The sequence below is a fragment of the Gracilinanus agilis genome, chromosome 1 (assembly GCF_016433145.1).
Source record: "Gracilinanus agilis isolate LMUSP501 chromosome 1, AgileGrace, whole genome shotgun sequence".
NCBI classification, from domain to species: domain Eukaryota; kingdom Metazoa; phylum Chordata; class Mammalia; order Didelphimorphia; family Didelphidae; genus Gracilinanus; species Gracilinanus agilis.
Window position 1 is genome coordinate 727,640,162 of NC_058130.1, and position 12,005 is coordinate 727,652,166.

The following is a 12,005-nucleotide window of genomic DNA, read 5'->3' on the forward strand; positions in this document are numbered from 1 at the left end:
TATCTTGTGGCATTTAAAGGCCTGGCCCCAAACTAGCTCTTCCACTTTAGCGTACCTTATTCTGTCATGCATCCCATGTGCCAGCCAATCTGTGCCTTTCTGTGAGCTTTCCTTGTACCCGAAATTTCTCCTCCCTCCTCTCTACCTCTTAGAATCCTCTGGCTTCCTCTGAGAACCTGGTCCAATGCCACTTCCTAGAAGAGGCCTTCCTTGACTGCCCCAGTTGTTAGTGTCCTTCCCTCCTAAATGCCTTTATATTTATTTTGCATTTATCTCTATTCATGCTGTTTTTCCTCACTAGAATGTAAATTTCTTGAGAACAGGGACTATTTTGTTTTTATATATCATCAGTGCCTGACACAGAATAAGCACTTAATAAATGCTTAATTGAATTCACCTGGATCGTGAAAGGGACCCTGAGGATCATTTAAGTGCAATGTCCACACTTCCATTTCACAGAAGAAACTGAGGTCTGAGGGGCAGCTGGGTAGCTCAGTGGATTGAGAGCCAGTCCTGGAGAAGGGAGGTCCTGGGTTCATATGTGGCCTCAGACACTTCCTAGCTGTGTGACCCTGGTTCAGTCACTTAACCCCCATTGCCTAGCCCTTACCACTCTTCCTATACTTAGGTTCTAAGACAGAAGACAGGGGTTTAAAAAAAAAAAAAAAAGAAGAAGAAGAAGAAACTGAGATCCAGGAAAAAGAACTTGTTCTAGGTCTCAGCGGCAGTAAAGGAGACATTTGAACCCAGCTCCTTGGACACCACATCCCAAGGTTTCCCAGCACATTTCACTGCCTCTCCCTGGGGAGCTGGCTTTATTATCCCTTTATGGTCCTCACCTTCAGCTCGGCTCCCTCCACGCCTGTCCCTGGCTCTGTGCTGCCCTCCGGTGGCCACTTGCAGGACTACAGTGGAAGCTGCCTGCTCATTTCCAGGCCCCTCCCACCCTGCTCCTGGAAGCACCTGCCTGTCCCGCCCTGCCCAGCGGGCCCCAGGCCTGGTCACTGCCTTTGAGGGCAGGGTGGTCAGGAGGCAGAATCTGACAGAGACACTGGCCTCTTCCCCACAGAGGGGGCTACCTGGCGGTAGCCGTTATCTCGGAGACATCCCTACATGAAGGGCTCCCCTCGCAGCCCCAGCGCCGGGCCTAGGATTGCCTTTCTGCGCTTGCCTTCTTCACTCGGGTTCAGTTCAGACAAGGCCAGCTTTCTCTGAATTCCTCCTATTAGCTTTCCTTCTAGTGCATGTGTTCAGAGACTATAGCTCCTTTGGCTGGGGGCACACTTTTGGCTTCTAGGGTTCTGTTTCTTCTGCGCTATTTTTAAACAAATGAGAATTTTATTGGATCATAGGATTCAGAACTCTTTTGAAATGAGGCCTAAAGTTGGGTACGGCTGGGTGGCTCAGTGGATAGAGCACCAGGCCTGGAGACAGGAGGACCTGGGTTCAAATCTGCCTCAGATACTTCCTAGCTGTTTGACCCTGGGCAAGTCATTTAACCCCCACTGCCTAGCCTTATTGCTCTTCTGCCTTGGAAACAATACCCAGTTTCAATTCTAAAACAGAAAGTAAGGATTAAAGGAAAAAAGAAAAAAAGAGAGTGAGGTCTAAGGGCATTAAGTGACTTGCTCAGAAATCCCATGACCAGTAAATGTGGAGTCACGATGTGAACCCAGGCTTCATGATTCCAGACTCCGTGGTCTTTCCATTCCTCCATGGATTTGTTGGGCAAGGAGAGAGTAGAAAGTGGCTCTGCAGGGGAAGGGGAGCTCACTTCTACTCATAATATATCCTCTTTGTACTCTGCTCCCAGTGCTCAGTGCCAGACTCTATGGAACGCAGTGGGGGAACTACAGACTGAATGCTCTCTCAATAGCCAATTCAAGCCTTACCTCTAGGAGGCAGCTTGGGGCATGATGTAATGTGCCCTCAGTAATGTGCCCATTCCATAAGTCCTTTTGTTTAGACTTAAATCTAGGCCTCCTAACTCCAAGTCCATTGTTCTTCCTGTCACAGCATGACAATGGAAAGCACTGGTCTGAGCAGCCTGGAATTCTGTCTCACCAAGGCAGAGTTTGGGAAGGAGGAGGCAGTTACCTTGATGCTGACCTCGGGACACTGGTTTCTGACATTTTTTAACATCTGAGGAACAGAGGCTAGAACAAGATGCTCCACACTCCATACAGAATTATGTTGCACATAGCTAGGCAAACTGCTTTGCATTTTCCTGGTTTTTCTCAATGTTGTGCTCTTGTTCCAGCTTCCATATCAGAAGAGGAATGCTACAGTGAAAGAATCTTGTACTTGGAATTAGAAGACTGGGGGCAGTCCTGGCTCTGCCAACTCTGGATTAATCTGTGCAAGGCCCCTCACTCTCCTGGGCTTGAGTTTCCTCAGGGTGTTTAGGCTATAGATAATCTCTAGAATCCCTTTTAAACTATGACAGTCCCCACCTAAGTAAGGTATTGGTTTAGCTCTGATAATGCACATTCTGAAGTTCCCTTCTAACCCTGCGATTCTAGAATTCCATGTTCTTTAAGGCCTCCTCTTGTCTCGGTCAGCTACTTGGAGCTATACTGAAGTCTGTAATGGTCACTCCTGCTCTCTCCAATGGGGAGGTACAAATTCCTCTCCAGTTTAATTCCTGGATGATGCCTCCATCTTAAGAGTGACATCCATGCCTTTTTGGACCCTTGTTATATAACTGTGTCTCAGGGGTACCCAACTCCAATGAGCCCACAGTGGTCACAGGCTAGTAGTACCTGGAGTGGCTGGAATTCCTAAGATCTCCTGGCACAGCCGAGAGTACTCCTGGGCTGGATCTGCTTTCGTCTGTGTATGCAGTGCCTGGTCCACCTTGGCTAGGACAATTTGACGCAGGTTGAAGAGGCCTGTTTGGGAGAAAATAACAACTCAGGAAATACCGTTATGTCACCAGGTACCTCCAAGATGACCCTGGTAGGTCACCTCGGTGTTCCCTCCAGAGTATCCAGTTGAATCCAAGTCACTCTTCACCTCCACTTGCCCTGGAGTTGCTCCCCATTGAAAAGGTCCCATCTCAAGCTTCAGAGGAATCCAGAGACTATGATGGCTTTTTGGTGATACTATAAGTAGCACTTTAAACATCTGATTTATTGCCCTGCCAATTACAGTGTCCATTTGAAGGAATCATAGGCAAAGAACACTGAACTGGGAGGCAGCTCTCCAGATGAGATGGTCTCTCTTCTAAACATGCTGAAAAGTCTATTCCATTCCACAGCCCTCAGATCCCACAGTTATACATGTAGAAGTCAGTGGGAACTGAAGGAAAAGCCAAAGGGGATGGGTGAGCACCAAACCTGTATTTGCCTGACGGGACTTGATGAGTTTCTCCAGCAGCTCCTGAGGGATGGGCTCTCCTGTCTTGTAGTGCTGGGACATGCGCTTCAGGGGCTCCTTCTCCCACACCCAGTTTTCCAACATCTGTGATGGTGCTTCTACAAAGTCTCTCTCCACATGGGTCCCACTGAACATGGCAAACTCTGCCTGTGAATATGCAGACAAGGAAGAACTCTGGGCTGTGATGTACTTCTACCTGGTCAAGGGGATCCTCAGTCTACTTGTCTACATCCCCTATGCCATCAGTGGTTCCCAACTTACCCACAAGAAGAAACAGCAGCAACAAATAAATAGGCTTTCAGAAGGAACTTGATAACAATCTTGGAAAACTGTTCATGTGGGGCTATTCCCCAGATTTCCTTAGATTATAACATACCTATAATGTATTCAGGACACAGTACTTTACTATGTATATCTAGTCCAGGAGGCCATACCTAGGGATCAAACTCATTTCTAGCTTGTAAGCTTAAGAATGCTTTTTGTACCTTAAAGTAAATTTTAATTGTCTTTAAAAATGTAAAAGCAACTATTAGCTTATGAACCACATAGAAACAGACTAAAGTTGTGGAGCCCCTGATCTAGTCATTTACTTTCTTTTTATTTTTAAAACCCTTACTACTTTCTGTCTTAGAATTGATACTAAGTATTGATTCCAAGGCAGAAGAGCCAGGTTTAGGCAATTGAGGTTAAGTGACTTGTGCAGTCACACAGCTAGGAAGTAGCTGAGGCCAGATTTGAACCCAGGACTTCTAGTCTCCAGGGCCTGGCTCTCTGTCCACTAAGCCACCAAGATGCTCCCTAGACATTTAATTTCTATCCCAAACCCCTTCTCCAGCCAATCATGTTCCTCAAATTGCTCTAAACTAAGAGTAACCAGAGCCTGTGATGTAACCCTGAGGAATTTGTTCACCTGACTAAGCATACCTAAGGCTTGTTCTACTGCTAAAACAAGAGACCTGGATTCTACTCTTGGAAAGTCCCATGGGCCTCAGTTTCTCTGGCTGTAAAGTGAAAGGAACCAGACTAGATTACTAAAATCCCTTCTGACTTTCTATAACACCTTTGCCCTTTCTCTCCTTCACCTAAAAATACCACCGCGTCTACTACAGAATGGCAAAGGAGACTGGACCTTGCCAAGGCAAGCAGCTCATTTCCTGTAGGGTTCTGTTCTAGCTCAGTGTCTCTTTCCCCTGATCTCTCCCCCACAGGTTAAGCCAGCTAGCTGAACTTGTCTTAGCTCAGGAAAACCCCTGCTTCACGATCTGACTTTTGCCTGCATTCTAACTTTTCTGCTTTAGTTCCTGATAAGTTTTTGCCTAAAGCCTCTGCCTAGCTTTCTGTCCTCTTGTGCCCTAGTCCATTCATCTGCTCCCCTAATGTTATTGCAATCAGGGGAAAAGCTTAGTTGAGCTCTAAGAGCATCATCTTCCCAAAGCCCTAATGAGAATTCCCTCCTCTCCCTCCTCAATGCAGTGTGCTAATATTACATAAAAGAAAGCCTGGGATTTTTGTGTTCTCAGTCCTGGCTTTCATGTAGCAACTATGAAGATAAGTACATTGGAGAAGAAGGAGCAAGGGAGCTAAGAGGTAGACCACAAAGGACACTGGGGAGATGGGTTACCAGGGTGGCTGTCCCTCTGTTGTGTCCCTGGGAAAAGTGTTATGAACTGGGCTGGGCTATAAGTGGATCCATGTCTTTGTCAAAGGGCTGAACAGTGATGATGGTGTCATGAGATCATTAATTGTGTCAATAGGTCCCCAAACGGGGGGGGGGGGGGGGGCGCAGTGGCTGCAGATCTAGATAGCTAATCTCCCTGTACCTGATCTCTGGCTTGCTGGTATCTACCAGACACTCCCTACACCCACCCACCCAAATTCTGAAACTTGATCATGGGGCTATGATGCTGTCATCCACACAACTCTGTGGGATATATCTTTACCTGAGAACAGAGTTGGTGCATCACATGCCCAAACTCATGGAAGTATGTCTCCACCTCATCATGTTGCAGCAGAGAAGGGGCATCCGGTGTTGGTTTGGTGAAGTTGGCCACCATGGCTGCAATGGAGATCTGCCGGCTGCCATCCTTGAGGAGGCAGCCAGGTTGTAGGCCGAAGCAGGCTGCATGACCATACTTTCCTTCCCTATAGAGAGGGCAGGGAAATGAGTCAAGGTCCAACCTTTAGGATTAGGGATGGGGTTGTAAGTGTGAAAACCCCCTACCCCCTTATATGAGGATTGGATTTCAGTGTTAGCAGTAGTCTTTAGATAATCATAAATTGTAATTCTAAGATAGTTAAATCACGTTAGCCTAAGTGATGATTTTAGCAGGTCTTTTGTGATTAAGTTTAAGATAACTGCTTTAACAGAGCTAATCATTGTTAGCACAGGCCTCAGTTTCAGCCTTAGCCTTTAATTTGCTATTTCATGCACCCTCAGCAATAATTATGGTCTTGAACTTGTGATCCACTATACATCACTAGGCCTGACCCTGGGTTCAAAGACTGATACCACCTAGCATCACCCACTCTTATCATTTACATCATTAGTTCAGGCTCCCCAGCTCTCACCTTGACTATCAATTGACTTTCAAATCATCATCAAATGACTTCTACCAGTAAGAAATATTTCCTAGTTGCCTCAACCAATGAACATTGCTTCCACGTGCTTCTATTTTTAGAAAGGTATAACTACTGTATGGGATCATTTTTAAACTGGTATATAAGTTGTCTAATTCTTTGGACATAAAAGAAGTTCTCTCACAATGCTATGGATCTTCTGGTCTTGACCAGAAGTCTGGTTTTATTGTGAGACTGGTCATTTCCCAATAAACCTATTTCTTTTTTGGCTTGGTGACTCAGTTTCTTTTATTTGACTTTTTGTTAAGAGAATTTTTCCCACAGGGTCGCCCTCAAAAGGCTCACCCTGCAGATCTCAAAGAAAAACAATATATTCTAGAGAAGAGAAGAGAACATTGGATTAGGACTCAGACCTGGCTCCTGGCTCCTGCTTCTTTTCTTCACTGAGTGACCTTAGTTTCCCGCCTCCTGGGTCCTTCCCATAATACTCTGCCTCTCTGAGACTTAGTGGATGAGTAGGACTACTGCACAAGGCATTTCCCAAATTCTTTGTGCTTTTAAAAATGGGAACTCCACTTTGACACCACACCTTCCCTGTAGCCCCAACAATCTGAGGGATTCTGACATCCTCAGGGATACTCACCGGGGGTACAAGTCCAGATAGAACTTCCCAATCACTTTGCCTGAGTCCACATCCCTTACTGAATATAATTTCACATCCTCATGCCACACCTTGGCATTCTCTTCTAGTTCAAAGGTTAGTCCTAAGAGCTCTTGGTATATGCCCAGAAGGCCCTTGGTGACCACCTGCATAGGAAAGTACTCCTTTAGCAGGTTCTGGTCCACGTTATAGCGGGTCTCCTCTACTTGGTTCATGTAGTAGCGCATGTCCCAGGCATTGATCTGGTTGTCAAAGTCCAGGGACCGTTTCTCACATTCTTTTTTTTTCAATTCCAAGATGACTGCTCGTTCTTCTTCCCCAAGAGGCTTCAGCTTCTGAGCCAGTTCATCTGGCAAGGAAGAGAGTATTTAAGGGAATGAATATGAATGACGATGGGGTTCACAAAGCATTTTCCTCACCATAATCCTGGGAGGTAGGTTTGGGCAAACAATGTGTACCAAAGCAGAGTGAGCCCAGATGCAGAGAGGACCAGAATCCAAATGCCCACTTCACAGCTCTGACCTTAGGCAAATCCTTCAGTGTCTTAGGGCCTCAGTTACCTCCTCTGTAAAATGAGACAGAAGAACTAGATCTCTCAATGGTCCTTTCTAGTCCTGGTTACAGATAAAGAAGGCTCACAGGGATGAAATATCTTATTCAAGCTAATCCATCTAGTAAGTGTCAGGCATGTGGAGTTGGATGCTATCCTAGCTCAGCATTCAGCACTCTTTCCAATACTCCACAGCAACCTAAACTTTTATTATTATTTTGGTCTCATTTGATTTGACAACCACAACAACCCTGTAAGATAAGCAGGCAATTATACCTCCATCTTCTAGATAGAGTAACTTAAGAGCCCAGAGACACGATATAACTTGCCTAATGTCACAACCAGTCAACAGCAGAGCCAGAACTTAAATCCTGATCTACAGAGTCCAATTCCAGAGCTCCTCAACCTCTTGGAAGCTCTAGATGAGTCTGGATGAGAAGGCAGAAGGCATTACCTAAGAATGTGGCAACATCTTGACTTGTTTTGGCCATATTCATCTCTAACACATAGTCAGCATGAGTGTTAAATCCTAGCAGGCTGGACTTCTGAGCTCGGAGATCTACTAGTTCCTGGAGGATTGCACAGTTCTCCTAGGAAAGACCAAAAAACATGCATGGGAAGTCATCCTGTGCTTGCAAAGGACTCATTGGAAAAGGAGACTCAAAAATGGCCATACCCCACAACTACCAGGAGGCCCACAACCACAGGATTCTACAAGCAAGAAATTAATGAAGCTAAGACCCTAGGGAGTTTGGAAGCCAAGGAAGGTCAAAGGAAATAGAACCTTGAGAAAGGGCCTTCAAGTCCATCTTTTGTTTTTTTGTTTGTTTGTTTGTTTGTTTTTTATAACTCTTACCTTTTGTCTAAGAATTAATAAGTATTGGTTCCAAGGTAGAAGAAGAATGGAAAGGGCTAGACAACTGGGAGAAAGTGACTTGCCTAGGGTCACACAGCTATAAAGTATCTGAAGCCATATTTGAACCCAGAATCTCCTGTCTCCAAGCTGGGCTCTAAGCCACCCAGCTGCCCTATTTTGAGTCTAATTCAATTTCCTCCACTTAGAAATGAGGAGATTGAGACCTAGAGTCCTAAAGACAGTGAAGATAGGGCTTCTCACCTTATTTAAGTTGTTTTTTTTTTTCCTTTCCTCATTGCTATGGACTTTTTCTGCACCAGTAAAGAGATTTTTAAATAAATGTTTACTGAATTGAAAAACTGAAATAGATTAGAAGAGAAGCCCCAGAGTAAATTTTCAGAGAAGGATGAGAAGTTATGCCAAAATATCTTTTCCTTACACTGTTTGAATATGTCATTTTGCTTTACTTCTGTCTCAAATTCTAACAGAGATTCATTTGGGTCAATAAATATTCTCTTCTAAAAATTCATGAGAGCTGAAGGGAAGAGGTGAGATTGACCATTAAGGGTTGGTAAAATTTCTCATGGTGGTAGTGGTGGGATGAATTCCAGAAAAGACCATAAGTGCCAAGAGACATATGTTTGGGGATGCTGTGATTAGTGTGGCTTCAGGGGGGATTAGTATAAGCACATAGGAAGATAGAACCAGAGAGGAAAGGGCCTTGAAGGCCAGACTGAAAAATTTGGACTTTATCTTGCACACAGGAGCCACTGAAGGTATCAGAATAGTGTAGTGATTGTAAGCAGAGTGGTACATTAGGAAGGTTAGCAGCCAGTGCCGAATGGCAGTTAGGAGAAAAGTGCAACAAGAGTTGATGGATCAGTGGACTGAGAGCCAGGCCTAGAGATGGGAGGTCCTAGGTTCAAATCTGGCCCCCGACACTTCCCAGTTGTGTGACCCTGGGCAAGTCACTTGACCCCCATTGCCCACCCTTACCACTCTTCCACCTATGAGCCAATACACAGAAGTTAAGGGTCTTAAAATAAAAAGAGTTGATGGAAATGAGGGGCTAGCTGAACCAGAATAGTGGCTGTGGGAATGGACAGGAGGAAATGGAGAAAGACATATCATGACGGTAGAATTCTCTGGTGCCCAATTGGATAGGAGGATGCAAGAAAGTGAAAAACAGCTCTAAGTTTCCAGGCCCTCCAGAAGGAGCTCTTAAATAAGATCTTAGACATATTTTTGAAAGTCACTCTTCTGCAAAATTCATGACCAAATGGGTTGGGTTAAAGAACAACAATCTAATTTACCTCAAAGGGTAGGGCTTCTAAGGGTTACCTTTCCCAGAGGAATTTGCATTTTAAAAAGGGAATCTTGAGAGACAGAGGGACTTACCTCAAGATGTCTCAATGGTGGATTTGGGGGACTAGGGACTAAGCACAATGAGGAATAATAGGTTTCCTTGTCCCCAGTAAGACAAGACTATAAAATAGCAAGGTTTAAAAAAAAAAAAATTAGTGAACCAGAACAGATCAGTGTTGTCTCTTCCAAAGTGGACCCCTCAGGAATTAACATACTTATTCAAAGAAGGGATTGAATACTCTTTGGGAACTGCCTTCAGCACTAACTTCAGAGCCACAGAAGAATGCCAGACTCATTCCTGGCTGGCAGTTACGAGGATGATCTGAATCTATATAAGGTCAGCCCTATATAAGGTCTTACATCCCTGAACATAAAAAGAGGATGAGGGTAAAAGGAAATGAAAAAGATGAAAATCCCTACTCTTGGGCTGGAGCAGTCCTGAGACCCTCTTACCTCCTTGCACCTACAGTTGAAAGCCTCTTCAACCTTCCTCCGGGTCTCAGGAACATAACACTTCTTTAGGAGAGGAAAGTAATGGGGGTATTTGAGAGTTACTTTCAACTTATCATCATTGGTCTTTTCCAAGGAGTTCAGAAAGTCCTCAGGAAGGCCTCCTGTGGAAACAAGGGCAAGGAAAGGTGTGTTACTTAAGTAACAAAAGTCTATCAAGCAAGCATAAGGAAAGGGGCTCATTAAGTTTGAGTAATGGTATGCTACAGTGAGAATAACACCAGGCATTAAGATGTATAGTTCTGGCTCTGCCCCTGACTTGAGGGACCGAGGGCAATTCAGCCTCAGTGGGTTCTTCATCAGCAAAATGAAAAGGAGTTAGAAGGTAACTGGTCATCTCAAGAATCTTCCCAGCTCTGACATTCTACTTTGGAAGGTCTTCTCCTATTCTGATAGTCGGTAGTTTGTGTCTTCCGGGGAGATGAGCAGGCATAGCCCGAGTTAACATTAACCTAAACTTTTCAGAATGTGGCTGGTTTCATCCGTTAGAAGAGTAAATCTGCTGCCCATCAGTCTCCCAGTTATGACAATGGATGACCAGTGAGATTCTTTTCTGTTCAACAGAGACAATAGTTATTGTCTGGTTCTCATCCCTTGACAGGAATGAGGCTCAAATGAGAGAATGGAGAGGAAAATCCAAAGCCCTACCATGCAAAACTGAAGATTACTCCTGCTGAAGAAGAGGAAAGAGTCCAAAAAGCAAATGCAAATAGGATCCAGGACAGTCAAGTAATCAAAGAAAGAGCTGAGACAGCACCAAAAGAAGCCTTTTTTCCTTTTTCTTTGTGGCTAAAATCTCAAGCCATTTTCCATGTCCCCAGATTCTCCTAATATGAAAGAATCCTAAAGGTCACATCCACTCACAACAAAAGCCTACTGGAAGACAATGGAACATGATGGCAAGAGCATGTATCCAAGAATCAGAAGAACCTCGTTCCACTTGTACCTGTGACTATCTAGCTCTAAGGCTTAGGACCCCAGCTACTCCTCCCTTCTTATGATCTTACCCATCTGAGGATTAAGGGATCTTTATTGTCCTTTCCAGTTTGACATTCTAGGGCAGCCTAGTGGTACTGGGCACCTATAAGCATTTCCTTTTCAGAGCCAGGATTTACCTTGAAGACCTCCCTCCTGGATGCAAGAGACACCAGTAACCTTGAAGATAAATGCCCAGGGGCCAGACAAATAAATGAGTACATATGAAGGCCCATACATACAACTCTGGTATTGCCCAAGCACTGGTATTGCTCTCGAAAACTCCAGGATGTCCTGATTATGTTCCCTGGCCTGTCTCAGCCTATACGACCTGTCCAGTTACCCTTCCGCCTTAACTGACTCCTTAGGGGAATCCTGGAATAGACAGAACGCTAAACAAGAAGGAACCTGAGAGATCATACAATTAACTCATTTTATAGATAGGTAAACAATCCTCTAGAAAGATTGGGATGATGCAAACTGAAATTGTTCCTAGACAAAAGGAGGGCTAAGATAAATTCAGTCATATTTCCTCTCTACTGACCTTTCTGTGGAGGATCATCTTTCCAGTCACCCAAGTTCATAACCTTGGAGTCATCTTCATATTTTTTTTTTTTTGCTTATTTCCCATATCCAATGTCTGCCAAATCTTATTGATCCTACCTACATCCTACTTCTTTTAAACCTTTACCTTTTGTCTTAGCAAAGACTCTGAAATAGAAGAGTAGCAATGACTGGGCAACAGGAGTTAAGTGACTTGCCCAGGGTCACACAGCTAGGAAGTATCTGAGGCCAGGTTTGAACCCAGGTTCTTCTGACATCAGACCTGGCGCTCTATCCACTGTGCTAACTACTTGCCTCCACATCCTACTTCAAACCCTCATTATCTCTCATTTGAATTAATGCCAGATTTCTAGTTAGGTCTCTCTGACTCCAATCTTTCCCCTCTATACAAATCCATAAGCTGCTAAATTTCACTCTTAAATATATGCTTAATAATGTCACATCCTTGCTCAAGAAGCTCTGATAGTTTCCAGGTGCCTAAAGAATCAAATCCAAACTTCTGTTTGGCATTTAAAGCCCTTTACAATCTGGTTTAGGCCTCTCTTTCCAAATTTCTGCCCATTACTCCC

The 12,005-nt window shown here is 44.4% G+C and overlaps 1 protein-coding gene across 1 annotated transcript in view; it reads right to left on the reverse strand.

The window, feature by feature from the left end:
- Positions 1–12,005, reverse strand: part of THOP1 (thimet oligopeptidase 1) — a 41,716-nt gene that overhangs the window by 8,581 nt on the left and 21,130 nt on the right. Inside the window, exons 5-10 of the mRNA XM_044685344.1 lie at positions 9,841–10,001; positions 7,621–7,756; positions 6,599–6,965; positions 5,319–5,520; positions 3,339–3,525; positions 2,763–2,891 (exon numbers count right to left, since the gene is read on the reverse strand). Of these exons, the coding sequence (XP_044541279.1) occupies positions 2,763–2,891; positions 3,339–3,525; positions 5,319–5,520; positions 6,599–6,965; positions 7,621–7,756; positions 9,841–10,001 (1,182 nt within the window). The remainder of the gene's footprint in view (positions 1–2,762; positions 2,892–3,338; positions 3,526–5,318; positions 5,521–6,598; positions 6,966–7,620; positions 7,757–9,840; positions 10,002–12,005) is intronic.